Source organism: Narcine bancroftii, chromosome 5 (assembly GCF_036971445.1).
Source record: "Narcine bancroftii isolate sNarBan1 chromosome 5, sNarBan1.hap1, whole genome shotgun sequence".
In the NCBI taxonomy this organism is placed as follows: domain Eukaryota; kingdom Metazoa; phylum Chordata; class Chondrichthyes; order Torpediniformes; family Narcinidae; genus Narcine; species Narcine bancroftii.
The window spans coordinates 235,932,248-235,954,930 of NC_091473.1; the positions used below are offsets into that span (position 1 = coordinate 235,932,248).

General features: G+C 40.6%; 2 protein-coding genes and 1 long non-coding RNA gene across 5 annotated transcripts in view; 2 read left to right on the plus strand and 1 right to left on the minus strand.

Annotated features, from left to right (window-relative positions):
• LOC138765057 (diphosphoinositol polyphosphate phosphohydrolase 1) overlaps window positions 1–3,608 on the plus strand; it is a 61,571-nt gene extending 57,963 nt beyond the window's left edge. The window contains exon 5 of the mRNA XM_069941719.1: window positions 1,475–3,608. Coding sequence (XP_069797820.1) covers window positions 1,475–1,674 — 200 coding nt within the window. The 3' untranslated portion in view covers window positions 1,675–3,608. The remainder of the gene's footprint in view (window positions 1–1,474) is intronic.
• On the minus strand, window positions 251–10,149 carry LOC138765058 (uncharacterized). Its single transcript, XR_011358444.1, has 2 exons — window positions 9,865–10,149; window positions 251–9,627 (listed from the first exon to the last, which is right to left on the minus strand). It is a non-coding gene; the product is annotated as an uncharacterized lncRNA (long non-coding RNA).
• LOC138765056 (suppressor of cytokine signaling 2-like) lies at window positions 9,888–22,293 on the plus strand. 3 transcript variants are annotated; one of them, XM_069941716.1, is made up of 3 exons: window positions 9,888–10,144; window positions 11,449–11,665; window positions 20,450–22,293. In XM_069941716.1, exons 2-3 carry the CDS (start codon window positions 11,536–11,538, stop codon window positions 20,920–20,922), a joined length of 603 nt encoding a protein of 200 aa, XP_069797817.1. In that variant the 5' UTR covers window positions 9,888–10,144; window positions 11,449–11,535; the 3' UTR covers window positions 20,923–22,293. The 3 variants fall into 3 exon arrangements, with proteins under 3 accessions (XP_069797817.1, XP_069797819.1, XP_069797818.1); XM_069941718.1 differs by lacking the exon at window positions 9,888–10,144 and adding an exon at window positions 10,241–10,333; XM_069941717.1 differs by lacking the exon at window positions 9,888–10,144 and adding an exon at window positions 10,446–10,762.
• Window positions 22,294–22,683: the final 390 nt, after the last annotated feature.

The following is a 22,683-nucleotide window of genomic DNA, read 5'->3' on the forward strand; positions in this document are numbered from 1 at the left end:
GCTTCATTGATCCATATGTTTTGTGAGTGTCCCAATTTAGGAAGACTTTGGGAAAACATTTTTTCAATCTTTCATCAACAATTTTTAAGATCAAAATAGAACGATGCTGAAATACCTTCAGCATCAGGAGCAAGTGTTATTTACTATGCTGTTGTCAATTTGAGTGATCATTTTTTGGGGGTATTGTTTACATTATGAGCCCAGAGGACCCCAAAACCCAGCAGCAATAGAAATTCACCAAGACAAATGATTATTTAAACAAAAGTTACTTTTAATTATCTTTAAACATGAAAACAGGATTAAACATTACTATTAATTTAACTTAACCCCTTCTAATTCTAACCGCACGTGTATGTGATGTGTGTGTAAATTCACACTCCACTCTCACTTCTCACTCCTCCAAGTTCACCGGTTGCAGGCAATTCTTATATTGTGCACAGAATTTAACATTTATGAATTTCACTGGGGTTTAGTGCTTGAAAGGTAAATTGTTACCATTCAGGAAGGTTCTTGTCAGTTTTCAGAGAGATTTATTGCTCGTTGGACACCCACAACTGATTCCTTCAGATCAGCCACTTTAGTATCTTGCTGAAGAAACTTGCCCCATCAGGGTCTTCCAGATAATAACCTCTTTCTTTCAGGTCACCACAGATTTCCTTTTTGTTTCCTTTATTTCAAGTGAAACATTGTGAGCCAGTCCTCTCCTCTTGTATGGACCACAAGTGCCTTCACTAGGTTGAACTAAGAACTCACATCCTGTTTTCATAATGGGGTTTTTCCAAAAGCTTACCAGCTTGTCCTGTTCCAGTCCCAGCTGCTGCTGAACTGTGGAACTGAATTCTCCAGAGAAAAACCACATGACCCTCTTCGAACAGCCAACTGCACTCAGATAGACTATGGCTCCGGGCCTAATCTTCTGAGTTCGTTCATCTATTGCTTTCCAAAACGATAATCCATTACTCCACAGCATGTCCAATTAACACCTACTTGTGAAGTCCTTATAGGCATTCTCCAAAGTTTGTGCAAAGGCCCTCAGAGCCTGAATTGTCTGGCTTAAGCAGAGCTCCAGCATTTTAAATGAGATCTGTGTTGAAGTGTTTGTATCTTTTTGTGACCTAAACTTAAAAAAAAATTGCCACAATTTATCTCCTTTAAAATATATATAAAATATAACATAATCTGTCACATTACCCCATTTACCCAAATTCTGAAATTTGGCAGCATAGATGAAGATTTCTTTACTGCTCTGGCATGTTTTTAAGCCTTTGGCTTTTAGTTTTTGCATCTGTTTCTTACATAGATACAATTTGTACTTGCCTATTACATGTTCAATAACTGAACTACTGAATGCCGATTCATTTATGTCCAAACATCAGGATATATATCACTTGCCATATGCAAATTGTTTTTTTTTCTTAAACTGTTGTTTTCAATAAAAGTTGTACATATATTTAATCTTTTTCCTTTTATTTAGGGAGAAAAAGGGAATGGTTTAAAATAGATGATGCCATTAAAGTTCTTCAGTGTCATAAACCTGTCCAGGCCTCTTACTTTGAAACATTCAAACAAGGCTATTTGGCAAATAATGGAACTCCTGTTGTTTCAACTTTATCTGAAGAGAAGGCCTCAACATACACAGTTGCCAATCAAAGTTCAGTGTCCAGTATTAGATGACTGAGAGGAGCTCCACAGTAATTGACTCATCTATATCAAGTCCCAAAGGCATGGACTTGAAAAGTGTTCTGAAAGAACGTTTGATCCAGTTTGATTGCTACTATACATTGTATATGTATAAATAAATTTTGCATGGAGACCTGCGCAATGTTGATAATACTTTATATTGTGATGTATAATATAGTGCTGAAGATCAAAGCCATAACTAGTAAGGTTTTTGTTAGATATTGTATATTTTTGATAGAATTGTGAAATTAAGGTACCAGTGTTGCATCCAATTGTCTCCCTGGTATTTTCTTTTGGAACTCTTAAATGTAAAGTGGCTTGGATTTCAACCTAGGGATATTTGGATGTCAATTTTAGTTCTCTGCAACTTTTTATATACAGCTTTTGTAAATTTTTTGCTGGCTTATCACATACACCACTGCTGTTTACAAGAAAAAAATTGGATACAAAGAAACAGTTGACTTGTATTACTTTGTGGAATAACCTTAAAAATACATTTCATCATAATACTTGTACACAAACTGTTGAATAAGGCCTTTAAAACACTATGTATGCAAGACTATTTCAAGCCATGCATATTGGGTCTTGTCATCTGTGGAGCTTTGGATTATATTCAATTTTGCAGAACACCTTGATATCTCTCAACTTTCTTCTGATCTATGATCTTCTCTTATCATTCTACACTGGAGGTAAAGGATGCTCCTTGCAGGTTATTCAAGATCTTAACAGACTTGAACATTTGGTTTGAATTTTTGTGGTTGGTTTTGTTTTTCTTGCAATTTATAAAGGACACTGTATACTGCTTAAGCACTTAAACAGATTAACTTTGTTTTTAAATTTCAAATCTAAAATGAAAATGACCCCGCACAATCTTTTAAGATAGTTTTGATTTTCTTTATTTTAATGTAAGAAATATGGCACTGTTTTTTTTTTTGAAATGAGTGCTTCATATTTATCATTTTGAAATGTGTCAAGACATTTAATTGATTTATTGTGCAAGTTTTATATTTAAGTGTTTAATATCGAAACCCAGAATCTCAAACATTAGAGAATATCATCCTCAGACGTTCAGTGTGATGGCTAATAGATTGTATTTTATTGGTTCAAACGAGAGAGGTACATTGTTGGAGAAAATAATTGATTTGTCAATTTTGGATGAGCTGCATTCTTTAAAGACCAATTGGTCAAAGGTTAGACAACCATTCATCTGCCCAGTTAAAGAGTGATGTAAATATGCTTTATTTCTTTATTGCATACTTTCCCAATCGTATTGTTTAATATACTGCAAAAAGATTTGAAAGTTAGAAATTGTTTTGCACAGTGACAAAAAAATGCCTCATCCTTATTTAGTGGTGAAGGTTTAAACAAACTGGAGTTGCCTAAATTACTGATTTTTTTTTTACAGAAACATTGCCCTTTTCTCTTGTGTTATTTAAAAAGTGACAGCTGTTGTCAACTGTTTTACTATGCTTAAGTACAACCTGAAAATGTGAGAAATTAAGTTTCAGTAAAAGTAAAATTGAGTTGTGAATTGTACTTCTGAAAAGAAAATATGAAATCTTGTTAATACAGGTTTGTAAAAAAAGAAACCAATGGAATCAGTTGATTATGACCACTCAATGTTTTCAGCTTTTACCTGCGATTAATGCACTGTACATATGTCATTTTTGGTGCTTTCCTGTGTAAAGCCTTAGATGGAAAGGATAAGTGCAGGCTTTTACAATGGCCCGTATTGGTAAGAACATACGGCATGTTATCCTGTCCTTCACATTTTAATGCAACCTTAATACTTCACCTGGAGAGAGTGTCACTGGAAATGTCTTGCTGTTTTACCTGACTTGAGTGTGATGCCATGTGACACAAGAGATTGAAGATTGTAATAAACCTGTGCCCAATGAATAAAAACTCACCAGTATTTCAGAAGCCAATACTGACTGGATTTTTTTGCAAAATTAGAAAATGGATTATTCATCTATCATTTGTATGCTAACAAAAATGGGGAGAATCAAGATACCAATTCTACAGGGCTCTGTCAGATATTTTCATGAAAACCCATCCCCCAAATGGGCATGAGCTTTGTTTGCCCTTGCTTTATCCTTGAAGGCTGTCTTACTGTCTCATCCATGCTGGGATTCATTACAGATGACAAGTTCAGCATCAGTATGTTCTCCTGTGCATTTACCTGGGTTAGATATTCTCAAGGAGATTATTCAATTAAAGTTTTGTATTTCTCAGTTCTAATTATGTTACTATGTCTCCTGTCCTCTAGTGTGCTCTCTTTCCCTCTCCACCCCCTCCCCCACCCCACTTTTCATCTGTCTCCTTTCCCCTCGCTTGGCTTCTGCAGTCAATTCTCACCTTTCCTCTCTCCTGTGTCTCATCCAATAATAATACTTTATGTCTGCACACCTCCTCTGCCCATTCTTCTCTTTCCAGCCTTTTAATTCAGTTGCTACCTGCTTTTTACTCATACCTTGAAGAAGGGTTCAGGCCTAAAACATCAGAAATATACAGTATTTTTACTTCCTATGGACATTGCAAGACCTGCTGAGTTTCTCCAGCATTTGTGTTTTTACTAAAATCACAGCATCTGCAGACATTTGTGTTTTTATATTAGTCATTTCTGCTCTATCAAACCTAACATTGGCTCAGAGATAGCAATTTTGAGTCGTCAAGTGCACCTGATTGCACAAGTGCAACCCAATGAAACTGTTCTCCAGTCCTCAGTGAAAACCCACATACAACCAGGCATAACACACATAAATGCAAACAATGCACATGCAGGTCAAGTATTCCTATACATAAATGATGTTTCATGAATACAAGAGTCCAGGATAGTTAATTTGAGCAGTTCCTTTGGTTGTTCAGCATTTTCACTGCCCATGGGAAGAAGATGTTCCTCAGTCTGGTGGTGCCAGTTTTCTAATCTTGTATGGGAGCAGCTGAGGGATGCTGGGTGGAAGGGGTCCTCAATGATTTTGTGTGCCCTTGTACATCATGTTGATGGGAGGAGGGAGACTCCAGTGATCCTTTCTGCTGCCCTTATGGTCCTTTAGGTTGACCTCCAGTCCATTTCTCTGCAGCAACCATACCACACTCTAATGTAACTGGCCAGGAGTCTCTCAATAGAGCTCCTGCAGAAGGTTGACATAATGGTGGCCGGTAGCCTTGCCCGCTTCAGTTTTCCTGGGAAGTGCAGTCGCTGTTGCACCTTCCAGACAAGTGAGGAGATGGTGTGTGTCCACAAAAGGTTACTAGTTAAATGAACTCTAAGGAACTTTGTGCTCTCCACTGCAGTTTTTCATGTGTAGTGGAAGGTGGTCATTTCTGGTCCTCCTCAAACCTAAAATCATCTTTTTTAGTCTTGTCCACTGTGAGATTAAGTTCATTACTCTCACACCGTATCACAAGATTTTCCACCTCTGCTCTGTAGTGTGACTCATTGTTACTAACAAGGCCAACTATTTGTTGTGTCATCTGAAAACTCAATGACACTGTTGAAGCTGGATCTGGTGATTCAGTACTCAGTCAGTGGCATGAACAGGAGCGGGCTAAACACACAGCCCTGAGGTGCACCAGTGCTCAGTGTAACAGTGCTTGATGTTCTGCTACCAACCCAGATAGACTGGACTTTCCATAAGGAAGCCCAGAATCCAGTTAGAGAGTGGTATTGAGTCCAAGAGAGGACAACTTCACTAGAATCTGGGAAATTATCGTATTAAATGTCAAGCTGAAGTCAATGAGTCTTAGCCTGGCATCTGAGGTGTTCTCCAGATGCGTCAGGACAGAGTGAAGGGACAAGGCTAACTTTTTCATTCTTCTGACTGAATTTGTCACCTTTGCACTTTGAGTTTTATTATTGAGAAGCTGTCTTTTATAAATAAAGTTGTCTGATATTTCTAAAGTTATACATATAAAACAACTTCTGGCTATCCATCCTATAAGATAACGATGGTTCCTTTCAGTCAGTTTGTGGGGTTTTATATGTGCATCCTGGAGTAGCTGTATAGGTCAATCCTTGACAGGCCCTGTTTGCCACATACCTGGCAGGTGAGGCTGGGGGGATTGGGGGCAATGGGGGGTAGAAGCTCTGTTGTAGGGCTTCTTATGCATTTCCTCTGTTGCCTCTTTGAGCTTTTTCTCAGCAGCGTCACACCTTTTCTGATGGCATTCCTGCACTGTGAGTGATCTTGAGCCAGATCCTGCCATGTTGATGGAGCAATGCCAGCTTTCTTCAGGCTCCTGTGCAGAAGATCCTTGTACCGTAATCACTGGCCTCCTCGATTTCGGGTACCACTGGACAGTTGGCCGCACAAGATACCCTTGGGCAGTCTTCCATCAGGCATTCTGACAACATGTTGTCAGTTGGGCTGACATCACCAAGGTCGAAACTGCTGACATTCCGGCTCAAGAAAGGATTTCGATATTGGAGACTTTGTCTCACCAGTTAATCTTCATCAGAGAATGTAGGTGGCGCTGCTGCAGTGGGTAATGCTGATGTATGTGACTCTGATATGGACACCACGTCTGACATCCATATAACAAGTCTGATGATGACAACAGCCCTGTACACCTTGCACCTGGTGGCCAACCTGATCTTTCAGCTGACCAAAGGCAAAGCAGGCCTTTCTGATTCTTGACTCAATCTCTACACCTAGAGAAGGTGAAGATGTTATGGTGCTGCCCAGGTATCGAAACTTGTTGGAAGCATTGAGATGAGGGTCATCAATGAGGACACTCTGTTTGTCATTACTTGAGCCAGGAGCTGATTGGTACAAAACTTCCATCTTTTTCAGGCTGATTGTCAATCTGTAGCTCTTAGCAGCCCTGGCAAAGTGACTGATGATCTCCTATAAGTCTTCAAGAGAGTGGGCAACCAGTGCACAATCACCACAATGTCCTTGACTTTTGTTTTTGCTCTCAGTCTTACGAGGTTGAGGAGCCCCACCATCAGCCCTAGTTTGTAGGAAGATCCCTAACTTCAGGTCTGATGTGGCATCCTGAAGAACAACAGTGAAGAATAGTCCAAACTGAGTAGGAGCCAAAAACACAACCCTGTTTTACACGGTGGCTGATGGGAAATGGGTCTGACAACTCACCACAAGTATTGATGCGGCCTTCCATACCTTTGTGGAACTGACAGATGATGTTGGTTTGGCGTGGGGTGGGGGGGGGGGGGGGAGGCAACTGAATTTTGGGAAGAGTTTCCACAGGCTGCCTCTATCAACAGTGTCAAATGCTTTGGTTAGATTAACAAATGTGAAATAAAGACTTCTCTGCTTCTGCCTCCGTGAGAAAATCATATCCATTGGCTTCCTGGAAGGATGTTGTCATTGATATTGGACACCAAACATCTAAGGATGATCTTCGCTCGGCATTTTCCCACACCTGACAGAAGAGCAATGCCACAATAATAGTTGCAATCTCTCGTCTCCCTTGGTCTTGTAGATGGTCACAATTGATGCATCTTTGAAGTCTCTGTAGTTCTGCAGTTCCCTGCAACTTTATGAACAGCTGGTGCAGGCATGATGTCAGTGCGTTTAGATCTCGGCTGCAATACCGTCAGGCCCTGGTGCTTTGTTTGGGATTTAGCTGGTTGATGCCCTCTTGGAGAGTAAGGGAGCTTCTAGCTTGAATATGCATCTCTTCATAAAGCATCACAAAGGAGCTCTTCAGGAGAAGGAGGGGGAACACTTCAACCTGATTTCAATACCTTGGAACATTTGTGTGCATAATCAGAATGTTTTCACTTGTAAAGAAAATCATCAGGCGCCAAGTATTTTAGGATATCCCCTACACAGGAAAGGGACATTGAAACTTTTATGCACAGTATGTACTGCAGTTATCACCACGGGAGGACGCTGTAGTCATAGACTGGAATGGGGAATAGGGAACGCACTCTTGTGTTTTCCACGCTCCTTAATACGAGAAAAAAAAATATTAAACTGAAAACTCTTCGATTTCTCCCAGAATTACAACTGTATAGAATTATCGTTGTGCAAAAAGAAAAAAAAATCAACCTCTGTAATCAATTATTCTTCTTTGGCTTGGCTTCGCGGACGAAGATTTATGGAGGGGGTAAAATGTGCTTCAGAAGAACTGGGGCAGAGTTCTGATGCAGGGTCCCATCGGAGAATGCCCAAGGAATGCTCGACGCCAGCGCTTCCAAAATATGGAATTGCGGATGAAAGCGAGTCGTTTAGAGTAACCGTCGTCATTTTCTGGTGGCAGAGGTTCCAATTACTGTATAAGAATTCAATGTCTTACTTCTCGACATTGTATCCTTTTTTTTTAAAAAAATTTGCTGCATTCAATTTATGTGAAATCCCGTCCAGATTTCATTCAAGTGGCTGACACTCACCCTGGCTTGAGAAGATGAACCATTAATCACAAAACGTCGGCTGTTTATTCTAAAATGTGCACGCCTGAAACCTTCTCACGCAGTTTGCATCCGGTCCCATTTGTCCTTGTGGCTCATCTGATCCACGCTCCACTTGCCTCTTTCATTCAGATAAGAGATTTCCCTTCCGGACGTCCCGTTTTCTTTTTGCTTCGTCCAAGTTGTCCCTTCCCCATGCGACACTGTCAAGTTGCAAAGACCTGTCCTGCGCCAGTTTCCTTCGCTGCACCTTGTACCTTTCTTTCATGGATACCAACATTTTTTTTTGTCAGAATTCAATGGGGAAAAAAAAAGTCCTTCACTCTCGAAACGTCCACAACCCCGTGTTCGGCAACTGCCTTGTAAATTACGTCTGTTTTCTCCCGTGGAATCGTCCATTTACCTAAGATCCAAAATGTAAGTACAGAAAATAAACCCAATCAACAAACCCTCTTTGGAATAAACCAATTCATCAGTCGGTCCGTATTGTGACTCCAGTTATACGGAACACTACAGCACAGACCCTCGATGTGATGCCGAACTCTGTGTTCCGACCATTTAGATTCATGATCTAACTGGACGTGTTTCATTTGAAAACTGCAAATAGAATCATTAAACTGTTATAGTTGAGCTGCTTCCACCAGCAGATGTCCACGATTATTTTTTTTTAATTTGGGTTGAAAACAAACGTTTCTCTTTCACCCCAAATTACATGCATTTCCGAAACATTGCATAACCAGCAACGGCTTTAAATCGTTGAACATTATCTTATGGACCTTTCGAGTCTGCACCAGTACAAACTATTTAATATCCTGATTTCGGGCTACACATCCTGCCCTCTTTATAGTTCGGGTCCCTGTCAACATTTTTTTTTCCTGACCTCGATGAAGGGCTCAAGCCCGAAACGTTGGTTATGTATCTTTATCTTTGCGATGTCAAGGACACTGTTCGACCTGCCGAGTTTCTTCCGCATTGTGTGTTTCCACCCTCTTTAAAATGCATTTCTTCTTTAGATATTTGCTCTAAATTCTTTATTGACTTGGTTTTTGATCCTCCAAAATATTCCGATGGTGGAGGAGGAGATTTTTTGAAGGAGAGCGGTCTTAAATTGAATTGGATCTGGTTGTGAGAGGATGGTCGGGCGAAGGTCATTCCATGCTTTAATTGTGCGGGAGAAGAATGAATTGCTGTGTTGGAAGAGGGCACTACAAATTGGGGTGCGTGCTCCTAGCAGGCTTGGGTTCGGAGGAGGATTGGTCGTCTATATCCAGCGGGCAGTTTCGTCAATACAGGTCAGGCGGTGATCTTCACGTCCGCTTTGGAGGGAAGCTCCACTTTAATTAATCCAAGAGCTTCTTTCCCTTCCCTATGTTTCAAATCGGGGTGTCTGTCTCCGGACTCGTTCCGATCTCTGGTGGTGAACGCCTCGTGGTTGACCTGTCTCCAAAGGCCCGCTAGACTTTTGGGACGTAGGCATGTTCCTCAAAACCGGAGAGCCGCAAAATAGGATAAAATCCCCGACGACTCAAAATCGCACAGTTGCAATTCATTCTTAAATCGTACATCAACTGAAGAACCAATGAGGAAATAAAATGTGACTTTTCAAATAAAATTGTCTACCGTGATTTATGAGCACTGATTCCCCCCCCCACCCCTCACCCCCCCCTCCCCTCACCCCCCCCTCCCCTCACCCCCCCTCCCCTCCCCTCACCCCCCCTCCCCTCACCCCCCCTCCCCTCACCCCCCCCTCCCCTCACCCCCCCCTCCCCTCACCCCCCCCTCCCCTCACCCCCCCCTCCCCTCACCCCGCCCGCCGTGGCGATCATTTCACTGGTCACCCCCCACCATCAATTTCACCACCGGCAGTCTGCAGCCGTGACCCCGCCGAGCCGAGCCCAGCGTGCGGATAGGCGGCGCGGCCGTGACGCAACAATGGCAGGCGGAGCGGAGAGCTGTTGATTGGTCGGCGACGAAAGTGGCAACAAGAGCAGGTGACGCCGATTCTTGGAAAGTTCCTGGAAAGCGGCGCGTGCGCTTCGGCCTGAAATATCAACCCTGAAATCATGGCAGCGATGACCTTTAGAGGCGAGAAACAAGACTTCCTACTTGTGTGTCTGAGCGGGAGGGGGGAAGGGGAGGGGGAAGGGGAAAGAGTGATGCAGTTTATCAGTAACCATCTGCAAAAAAACAAACAAAAAGCAGCAGCATCCCTCCCATCCAGCCCAGTGCTATTCCTTACATTGATCAACTTTGCTCTCCAACAATCGGCTGTTTGTAAGCGATCGCCCAAAGCACAAAGTATTGGAGGGGGGGGGGGGACAGGAGGCGTGGGCGCCCATAGGCGTGTCTCTGAATGAACTTATTCGGCGGGGGGTGGGGGGAATCTGAGGTGAAATTAACCCAATTCGAATGCAAGTCTTCACGTCACCCTTGGCTTTGAATTCCTCTTGTTCTCGGTGATCTGGAGGGGGGTGGGGGGTTGATAGAATTAACCCCTGCCCTCTCTCGTTGTCAACCCCGGTTGGAAAGTCCGCACGGGCAAACCTGCCTGCTTCCTCCGGGGACACTCTGGATCGAAGCAATTTCCGCGGCTCCCGGATCGTGGGCGCGCATCCCTGGAGATGGGGATCAAGTCATTCGGCCGGGGGAAGTGAATCTCGTTTCAAGGGTTAACTCATCCCAAGAAGCAGAAACGAACAAAAGGTGGTCTATTTTCGTTCCTATTTTTGTGCCCCCCCCCCTCCTCCGCCGCTTCGACTCTGCCTGTTAGAATTGAATTCGATGAGAAACACCCAATTTCATGTTAATAAATTCTGATGGGGACTGCCTGTTATTAGCGGAGTTGCACGGGTGGGGGGGAAACAAAGCTTGTTCGCATTGCTGGGCCGTGCTGTGTCCAAAGCACCGAACCAGGCTCCAAAACGCTTCCTTCCCAACTGCATGTGTGTGTGTTTGTGCGTGGAACAGCGCTCCATCAACTCGCCTTGGGAGGACGGCATGCAAATAACTTGTTTATTAGTGAACTGGAACGAATATGCGCTCGTCCTCCCACTTTGACAGGTCAACTCGCACCGAAGAGTGAAATGCTTCACGCCGTGGTTTTATTCCAAAAGCTCCTCCGTTGATTTTGTCCCCCCCCCCCCTTTTAACGGGAAAGCATTTTCCACCCTTGCCCCCCGTTCCGCTGGTCGGCGGGGGTCCCAAATCATGTTTGGGAAAGGACCTGAAATCGCCCCAAGGCGTTGGAATGAGCTTTGAGCGATTCCCGCAAATGATTAAGGCTTTTGACCTTTCCAAGCAGCCGATCACCCTCGAACGTAAAAATATATAGAGCCCGTGCAAGTTTTTTTTAACCCCCCCCCCCCCCCACTATTTTTCACCTTGTCTAGATTCAGAGCAAAAAGAGGAAGAAAAAGAAGCGCCTTCTGGACCGTGTAAATCTTGCGACTTCATTGGGGTTGGATTTCTCATCCCCTATGATTTGTCCGGAGACGGCAGGAACTCCGCTCTGCCCCAGCAACTGGCCTCAAGACACGCTCGACCTCCGAGAAGAACATTCTGACTTGTTCCGTATCTCCAACACCATGAGTCACTTGGAACTCACAGGTAAGTTTCTCATCCGCACGTCCTTTAAACAATGGCTGCACCCAACCCCCCAAGATCTGAATGCAACATCCTAAAATGTTGGTAGAGATGTCACCCCCTTTGATCGATGGGACCCCGTTGTAAACCACTTCCATTCCCCGAGATATCCAATGTTGGTTCTGCAAATGCAACCCCCCCCCCCCTCCCCAATCAATGTACTTTTTAACAAAGACATCGTTGTGAAAGATTGAAGTATTATCATACACCCATTTGAGATGTCATGTCTTAATGAAACTAAACTCTTGTTTCGTTAGAGTCCTTCTAACTGTTTGGAAAAAGTCTCAGCCTGTTAAATGGGCGTAATTTTGATTCTGTCGAAAAAGAATTCGGGGACTGAAATTATGGTCTGTTATAAATATTTCCATATGCAGAAAGAAATTGGGAAATTCGGGTTTTTTCATCCCCCCCCCCCTGAAATTAACATCAAATTTGAATAAAATAATGTTACAATTGATTTTTGGCTGTCATTAATTCAGTCCATAAATTGAGGTCAATCGGTGGAGTTTTGTGTGCCACATTTTAAGGGTAGGTTTTAAAAAGAAAAGATCCACGTATCCAATTTTATTGACTTTTAGTCCAAGTTTTAATCGCCCCAACATCAAATAGACTTTAATAAAATAACAAGGTTGACGGGTGAAGTATGGAACTTGAATTGCAAAGTGAAGGACTATTTTCTTCAATAAATTTTAAAAGCATAAGTGTGAATACATTCTGTGGGCAATTTACTCGGAGGTAAGTTGGAAATTAAGTTGCAGTGAACTGGCTGATATATTTTGTACTCCAGCTCAATGTAAATCGTCTCATAATTACAAATGGTGGTTTGAACAGCATAACTAAAAAGGAGAGAAATGGATGCTTTTCTGAGAAGCTGATCATTTGCTATTTTCCATTTTTCTTGTTTCTGACAGCGTTAAAAACTGTTGTTCTTTGTTTTTGTATAAATGTGGAGAACAAGCAAAAAAAAAGCACGTTGAGAACCATTTTGTTTTTGTTTTCATTTTTGTAAAACTTCAAATATCAACTAATTTGCTATGTTCAGAAAATTATTTTAAGGTCCCAAAACTCTTATCTCATGTATCAGACAGATTCAAGGCCAAATGTATGATTTATGAAAATGACCAAGAATAATTCTGAATTGATTATGGCAGGAGAATATTTTTAAAGGGGGGGGTGAAGTAAAATAAGTGGGATTAGAAGAGGAAATGTTATTTGATTCAATGTATGCAGCAGAAATATTAAATAAGCAGGAGATCTGGTGCCACTTGCATGGGACTCTGAATATTGGAGAAGGGGTCCAACGTGAAGTGAACCACACAATTCTGTAGTCACTTTCTTCTTTTTCTTTCTTTGGCTTGGCTTCACGGACGAAGATTTATGGAGGGGGTAAAAAGTCCACGTCAGCTGCAGGCTCGTTTGTGGCTGACAAGTCCGATGCGGGACAGGCAGACACGATTGCAGCAGTTGCAGGGGAAAATTGGTTGGTTGGGGTTGGGTGCAGTAAAAACACAAAATGCAGGAGAAGCTCAGGAGGTCAAACAGAGTCCTTTCTGTAGCATTGCCTTTTTTAAAAATGTATCTTTGCTACGTAAAAGACACTGTTCCACCGACTGAGCTTCTCCTGCATTTTGTGTTTTTATTTGGTCCAAAATAAAGATGCAAATTTTCTTTTTGGTAAAAGCCTACAAAAATGACCAGACACTTGTTGGTGGGATTTTACCCTGTTAAATGGCATTACATAGCACAGCATAAAAGGATCTTTTCAGAACAATTCATTGATAACTGGCTCAGCCAGTGATCCACCCTTCATTACCTTTTAGACTGTCAACATGGCCACAGATCTTGACAGTCTGTCATTTCAAATGTAGCATCACAAAAATATAAAATTATTGACAATTGGAAAAAAAATCAGTTAATTTAAAAAGTGTTAATAATTTGCAGCATGCAAATTTCATCTCTTGTTGTTGGTCTCTTGTGAAATGGCACACTCATCAAACTTGGTCTTAAATTGCTCTCGGTCAGTGGTTTTCAAACTTTTTCTTTTACCACATTCCACCTTAAGTAATCCTGATGCCATAAGTTCTCTCTGATTGGTAAGGGATTCCTTAAGGTGGTATGTAAGTGGGGGGGGGGGGTGAGAAAGGTTGAAAACCTCTGCTCTGGACCCAATTGTTAATTAAATATTTTGCTCGAGGAAAGTTGTCATTGGCCCATTTCTGAGTTATGAAACTGTACACATAAAGAATCATTTACATATGATTAAAACAGTGATTTTCAAATGTTTTCTTTCCACTCACATACTACGTTAAGCAATTCCTTGCTAATCGCAGAGCACCTACGACATAGGAATTACTTAATGTGGTATGTGAGTGGAAAGAAAAAGGTTGAAAAGCACTGCTCTAGGCAGATTGCCTGGCATTGTTGGTGGGAAACAGCTGGAAGGTTTCAATCTGCTGCTGGAATCCAATGTTGGGTAAAAGACGGGCATGGAGGAAGTTCACACATACCTGTGCTGGAATCTTGAAGTCCCTGAAAGTAAAATAGCAGCACTGCCATGCAGAATAGCTGAAGAAGATCCAAGCAGTTTTATTTAGTCCTCGAGAAAATTGGAGGTCCTGGGGCAATATATTGAAGCTATTAATTTTTCTCACTGATGAACCAAAAATCAGTTTATATTAGCCAATCACAAATATTGGGGCAACCTTGGGTTTTTTTTACATAAATAATTGTCTTGGTCACTATCTGCTGGTTTACATGTGTCGCAGAACAAAATAACAGTGGAAGAAGAGAGTCCAGTAGATAATGTGATTGACTGCTTTTATTGGATTCTAAATTTAGGAGGTCTTGCAGGCCATGACAAACTGCTTCATTCTGACAAGAGGACGTGTATGGTTGAAAGGGAATACATTCCAAATGGATTTTAAAAAAAAACTATGGGGATTTTTTTCTCCTCAACCAGGAGTGATTCTACTGATCTTTGTTGTTCAAAAATCTTTATCTTGTTTTTGGTTTCAAAATTAGTTGCATGTCAAATTGTGGAGAATGTGGACTGATAATGTTGCATTGCCTAGACCTAGGGTTTTGTAATAATGAATGCTTTCTCCTTCATTGCCTTCAGTTAGATGACTTGTTATGATGAGTTAAGTGTATTGTGTCATGTAAGCTGTCTGCAAAGCAAGTTAGTAACAAACACTATGGTCTTTAGTATTTCCAGGGGATCCACTGCTGCCAAATATTTAATGATCATGGAGAGGGGAAAAAAACTTTTTTTAATAGAACATGAAAGTGTGTGATTTCTTCGATTATCCAGTTCACTTTCTATGGTTAAAATCCCCAGTCTCTTTGTAAAGTACTTAATTCCAAATTCTTTGAAGTACTTCCCCTTTTCATCGAGGCTGCTTCTAGGAAAAAGTCCAAAGTTCACAAAGGCTCAGTTACAGCAAAGGAATTATTTTCTTTTATTTTTGCATGCAGTAATAAAAAAATTTACTGTCTTTATGGAGCCAAAAACACTAGTGCTTATATAAGCTCCACTTTAGAAAGTTTAAAAAAAAATTATTATCTACTGAATAATCATGGTTGGCAATACAATAATTTTCATTTCTGTTTGGCCGACTCCTTCCATAACATTTTTATTCTTTTGTTAGTCTGTATCACCGTCACATTTATGTTTATTTATGTTTAAGAGGAAGAGAGATTATATGGGTTGGGTTTGGATGAGGGTGTGGTTGAAAGAACAGAAAGTTGTGCGGGGGGGGGGGGGGGAATGGAAGGCTTGCATGTTTAAACACAATGCTTAATGTTGTGTTTTTTTTAATTTTAGAGGCATGGAAATTTGAGATTAAAATACTGGGATGTTTGACATCCAGATAAAAATGAGAATTAACTGGAAATGATATTTGTTCACAGTATTAGTTTTTGTGCAGGTGATTAAGGGTAGGGAGTTTGCACATTCATGCCATGTCTGCATGGGTTTCCAGGGGCTGTAGGTTAATTGGGTGGCACTGACTTGTGGACCAAAAGGGCCTGTTACTGTGCTATATATTTAAAATACATCTACATTGCATCTACAAGTACAATGTCAAAATCACACTTTTTAGTTTTTTTTTTAATATGGTGTAATTAGTTTTTTTCCCCCAATGTAGAAGTTGTGGTTTAAACTGTCAACTGTTACTTTCTTCCCCATAATAGCTCAGGACAGAGGCCTGGCTGTCAGCATTTGATTTACTATTGAAGTGTAAAATGGTCATTAAAAAAAAACTTTAAAAATGCATCTTTATTTTGCAAATGCATTGACATTTTGGTGAAATCTCCTGTGTGTATAATACATTATTGTGGATAAATGCAACCTTCGGATTCCTCAAGACATTCACCAATAATACAACAAATTGGCATATCTATTATTTTTGGAATGGGGCATATTTACATTACAATTAGTTACTAGAAAATAGTTAATTTGTCTCTGAATTAAGTTTGGTGGTTATTGTAAGCCAGATTTTGAACAATTAACAATCACCAGGTATAAAAGATCCACATCTGTCCCTCCCAAAAAAAAAATCAGAGACAAAAGTATGTATTTAATTCTTGAGCTGCTGCAAAAGTCAAGTTCCTTTTTATTTAAATAATGAAAGCAATAATTATTGGTAAGAATATTTAGTGCTGTATGTTTTGCTACAATGGTTGGAGTTATTGCTGATTCATTGTAATAGATCAATAAATTTGTAGCTCAGCAGTTCCTATTATTAAGAAAGGGTTTTAATACTTGCTCAAGTATTCATAGAAGTGCAGGCTATCCATGTCAAAATATAATCCATGGGCGATTTTTGAATATATGTGAAGGTCTTCCACTAATTAAATCCATAAATATGCTACTTGGGTCAGATCTGTTCAATCAAGGGCAGAATGGGTAGCCTAGTGGTTAGCACAACGCTGTTACAAGGCCAGTGACCGGGGTTTGAATCCAGCACTGTCTGTAAGGTTCTACATTCTCCTCGTGTCTGCATGGGTTTTCTCCGGGTGCTCTGGTTTCCTCCCACCCTTCAAAATGTACTGTGGGTGGTAACTGAATTGAGAGTAATTGGGCAACACAGGCTCATTGCCAAAGAGGCTGTTACCTTGCTGTTTATTTAAATTTAAACCAAGATGTTTCCAAGATTGTGTGAAGTCAGAAATTAGGTATCCTGTTTAGGGAACAGAAGGACAGCCACAACTCCAAGTACAGTGTTCTGAAGATGAGCATTTATGATTTTTTTCTTGTTTTTTTTTTACTTTTCAGTTTATTTTTGTATCTTTTTGTTGGTAACATCAGCCTTTTCCTTTTGGGCCATTGTTCACGTTCCTACCAATTTGAATTTTATTTTATCTCTGCGGTGCCAGATTGCAAATGTGAATGTTTCCCCCAATGAGATTGGAGATGAGGCAAACTATGTGAAAGCAATGTACTTGCCTTGTGATGATGGTAAGGGATGCTGCCCTGGGTATTGGACTACAATGTGAAACTAGTCATTGAGTGCACTAAATAATGTCAGTGCTCAAAGGTCCCATTCACAATGCTCCAAGTGCAAACATTTTCTATCTTATCTTTATGAATAAAGAAATTGTGTCTGCGGTTCACAATAATGGTAGACAACTTCCCATTTTCCGAACAGATTGCATGGAAATACGGGTGACCTTTATTAATGGATTTATTTTATTTACACCAAGAGCATCATGCAACTCAATAATGTGTAAATAGGGTTGTTGTGCGTTGAAATAGATAGCGTGATGTCATTGTGGTGTTAGAGTCACTGGACATTTTTTAAATTTGCATGGTTTTTTTCTGAATGCAAGTTTCTCAGGAATATGTTGAAAAGGTGGGGAATAGGAAAGGGCCCAGGAACTGGCCTGAAGTGAAAAATTGCTGAACACCTGCACTCGATCTTTGCACACTAGCTGTAAGTCCCTGCAGCTATAGCCATTTTAATTCTCCTTCCCTTTCTTGCATTGACCTGTCTGTATGTGACCTCTTCCATTTCCAGCATGAGGTGAAGCCAAATGCAAATTAGAAGAGCTCTACATGGTACTCTGCCTTGGTAGTCCACCACCCAACAGCATGTACATTGAATTTTCTAATTTCAAATAACCCATTCCCTTTTCTTGTTCTCCTTTTCACCTACTAAGGTCTTCTCACAGCTCCTTCATTCCAAACTGTCCACTAAAACTTTTCCCTTCCTTAGAAGGTCAAACCTGAAGGCTGAGAACAGGGTTAATGGTCGTCTCCTTAACAGTGTGGAAGAACAGAGGGGCACGAGGGTCCAAATCCATAGCTCTCTCAAGGTTGCTCTGCAGGTTGATAGGATAGTTAAGAAGGCCTATGGGATCCTGGCTTCATTAAGCAGGGGACTGAGTTCAAGAATTGAGATGTCATGTTGTAACTTTACAAATTTCTGGTGAGACTACACCTGGAGTATTGTGTTCAGTTCTGGTCATGCTATATGAAGAATGTGGAAGTTATGGAGAGGGTGCAGACTAGATTTCATAGGATGTTTCCTGGATTAGAAAATATGTCTTTTGAGGCAAGGTTAGTCGAGGTAGGACTTTTCTCTTTGGAGCATAGAAGGATGAGCGAAGGTCAACAAGATTCTGAGAGGTGGAGAGCTAGTGTCTTTTTTCCCAGGGAAGTAATGGCAAACACCAGAGGACATCTACATAAAGTGAAGGGAGGAAAGTTTAGGGTATAATTGAGGAAATTACTTTACCCAGAAAGTTCTGGGTGTCTGGAATGCCTTAGGAAGGGGTGGTGGTTGAGGCTGAAACTTTAGGGGCATTTAAGAGACTCTTGGGCACATGGATGAAAGAAAAATAGAGGTGATGAGGTAGGAAGCGTTTAGGATCTTGTTTAGTCAGAATATATATGTCAGCAGAACATCAAGGACCATGGACCTGCACTGTGCTGTAGTGTTCTATGTCCCTCTCTACCTGACCAGCACCTAGATACCCACCTCCATTACATGGTTTCACCAGCACTTTTTTCCAGCTTCACCTTTCCCCCTTCAGCTTCATCTGTCGTCCTCCTCCGCCCCCCCCCCCATGAACTCCACACTACCTTTTCTTCCACCATCACTCTTCTGCCTCTATCTTCCAACTCTGCATGCCAGATTCTGTAGTTTTTTTGCACCTCTGATTCCCTCCTTTACCTCTTTAAATTACAAGCCCCCTGCTTCTGTAAGTTACTTATGACTATTTGATCATACCCATTTATTTCTGTTTGTGTTCTCAATGCTGCACATATTCGGATAAAGAACTTTTAATGTTGTCTTCATGCCATTTTCTCTTTTGACTTCCTGTACAGGTGCACTCTAATTTTTGTGCACTCTGGCCCTGCCTGCCATACACTTATTAACATTACCCATCGAGCTGACCTTTCTCTATTGCCTTTCCCATTCTCTTTATCTCTCCAAATTGGTTGCTGCCCAAATCCTTCCCCCACTTCCATCAGAGATGTACAAGGACTATGAAAAATAACTTAAAAAAAAAATCTCCTTAAATTAAAAATTTTAAACTCAGGCCCACAAGCCCGGGCTGCCCAATTTAAACCAATGTTTCGAACTGTGGAAGGAAACTGGAGCTCCCGGGGAATATCCACCCAGACGCAGGTAGAAAGTACAAATTCCTTAGAGACAGCGCGTGATTTGAATCCCGATCACTGGCGTTGTGTTAACTGCTAGGCCAACTGCGCTGTTGAAGGCTTCTGTGGTGTAGCTGGAGGGGGAGGGAGTACAAAGAACACCATCCGGAGTACAGATTGTTGTTGAGACTTGATTCAGCCAATATAAATATTCAATAATGTAATTATAAATGGAGTGCAATACTTAATTGGATGTATTTAATCTAATTTTAGTCAATTTAATTCTCCTTCATAAATTGTTTCCCAAGTATAGTTGTTCCTGGGTCAGCAGTACTGGTTTGTTAAAAATATATGATATGACTACATTTGTGCTTTACAGTCAATATTAAAATGCCTTCTGCTAGATGCAGGACATTTCATAAGAATGTGAACATATCAATGAGTGTCAATTAGATGATTTTTAACGGAATAAATATGAGATCATGTCCTTGAAGGACTTGATTAGCAGATAGCACCACAATCTATATGAGGAAAACCTACACTGGATCAGTAGGTTGATGAAGATCACTGAAGGAGGTAAGTATAATTTAGTTGTTTATCAAATGATGGATGGAATGAAGGAACAAGGAATTGTTAGAGACCTGTGCAGAATGTGTATAGTTTTCAGGTTTCTCATGGTGGGACTGTTGCAATAACTGAAGAAAGAGGACTAATTTTAATTAGAATGTTACCAGAACCGAAGGGTAAGATTTGTCGACAAAAGGTAGGGAATTTTGATTCCACTCCAATAAAAGGTCCTGATTGGCTTTCTGGGGAATGCTTTTTGTGGTTATTTCTTTAAAAAAAAATTATTATGGTGAAACTCTTAATGAAGAGGAGAAGGGGTTAACCCTTTGGGCTCCATATCCCAAGAAGCGCATATACTCCATGTCCCTGTTTTCTGGGACTGATTTTATACCTAGCCATCAGCTGGTTCCTATTGCTGTTCATACTGTAGTTCACCCATGGACCCAGTCCAGAGTGTATATCACGAAAGTTTTAAAATGGCCGGAGTCCAAAGAGTTAAAACGTAAAGAATTTGTCAAATTGACAAAAAAATCAAGTTTTGACTTGCTCTATCCCTTCTTTCTGTCTCCATTCAGGCTGGTATTGGGGATCACTCACGTCGATCGAAGCACGACAGATTCTGAATCACACCACTGAGGGCACATTTCTAATCCGGGACAGCTCTAACCCAGAATATCTTCTAACACTTTCGGTCAAAACCAGCTCTGGACCTGCACATCTTCGCATTGAATACAATGAGGGAAGGTTTGGCTTTGATTCAGTAGTTTTGGCAAAACCAAAGCTCAGGAATTTTGAAGATGTGGTTGATCTTGTCCAGTATTATGTCTCCGTGTCTAGAAATGTGCATAATGCACATGACCAAACAATAGCACCAATGACTAAAGACACAGTCATTCATCTGAAACTGACCAAACCTTTGTATGTCACCACTCCTTCATTGCAACATCTTTGTAGGATTAAAATCAACAAAAGTACCAAGACAATCCAGGAACTTCCTCTACCCACTAGATTAAAGGAATATTTATTAGAATACCCTTTCCACTTATAGATCAACTGATAACTGTTTCAAGCATATGGATGTGGAATAAGTGATGGATGGATTCATATGCCAAGGACATGCTCAACTATTTTATGTTAAGGACTTAAGTAGAATTATACAAATACGAATGACAAATTTAAACTTGCCAATATTTTTTTATATTTGGATCAAATTAATCAAACACTTTTTACAGTTTCTTGGTTTAAAAATATTTGGTTTAGTTCTCAAAGTTTCTGGAACTTATCCATTTAAAAAAAAACTGTTTACAGTTTACAGCTTACCACACTGTTCTCTACATTGCATAGATCTTGAACTCCTGAGATTCATTGCATTAGGAATAGATCAGCATTGATGTTCTGAATGTGAGGAGATGAATCCAAAAGCCAGAACGTACTGATGAGATGCTGTTAAAGGAAGGGTCATCGCTAAGTATTGGTGTGCCTTCATTTTTAATTCAGTTGCAAAAATATGCCAGTGGGAATAAAAGGGCGTGCTTGACATGACATTGAGGTTCATCTTAGAACTCCTGGTGCTCGCCATAATGGAAAAACATAAACCCATACCACTAAACTTTCTACATTCATCTTGACATAAGTTGGCAGTATTTTTTTAAATTGTGAAACAGTGATCTCTTCCTCTGAAAGACAGACAACCATCCACTCAGGGCAGCAATGGAGCTGGGTTTCTTTTTCTTTCTATCACATTTGTGTTTTTTTGTTTTCGCTTATGAATTTGGATAAGGTACCAGCAGCACACCTGGTACAGCTCACCTGGTACAGCACACCTGGTACAAGCTTTAGACAACTAATTAAATGGTTACCAAGTCAGCAAAGCTAAATATTTAGAAAGTGCCATGTAATCTTGTACCACATTCTAAAATGTTACAAATGATCTGTGCTTAATATGTTGGAATATTTAAGACATTCTTTAAATCAGTGGTTTTCAAACTTTTTGTTTCTACTTGGATATCATCTTAGACAACCCATAAACCATCGGTGCTCTGTGATGGGTAAGGGATGGCTTAAGATGGGATGCGAGTGGGAGGGGAAGGCTGAGAATCACTGCTCTAGTAGACCCAATTGTTACTGAAATATTTTGCTTGATTAAAGATTGTCATTGCTTCTCTGAAGTTATGAAACCATGCACATAACGCGCCAATTAGTTATTATTAAAACAGTGATATTTTTTCACACTTTGCTTTCCACCCGCATCCAACTTTAAGTAATCCCTTACTAATCACAGAGCACCTGTGGAATAGGGATTACTTAAGGTGGGATGAGAGTGGAAATAAAGAAAATTGAAAACCACTGCTTTAAACATTTAACCCAAAGAATTCAGCACAGAAGGTAATGGTTTTCAATTTGTCTTGGGGTGGGGGGGGGGGGGGGGGAGGAGAGGAAATATCTGCTTTTCAGATACTTAGAATGATAATGCAACTGGAATTACCAGCTGTGCATTGGTAGTTATATACGAGGAAAGCAATTGGTTGTTGACTTTTAAGAATTCTTGGAACAAGGAAAGGCCAGTGGGTCTATAAAACTTGTTCTGTCTTTTGATTATGTGCTAAAGATAGCCACAGTTTGCCATGACTCACTTTAGGATCTGTAGTCATACCCTTCATTAACTTGTTCGAAGCTTCCAATAATTCTCGACACCTACCTCAGATGGATTTTGCAATAGGATATTTACAGTCAACACTGGGCATCATCCATCTCAAATACTACTTTAGTACAGAAGATCATCTTTTGAGAGTAAAATTAAACCCTTGGT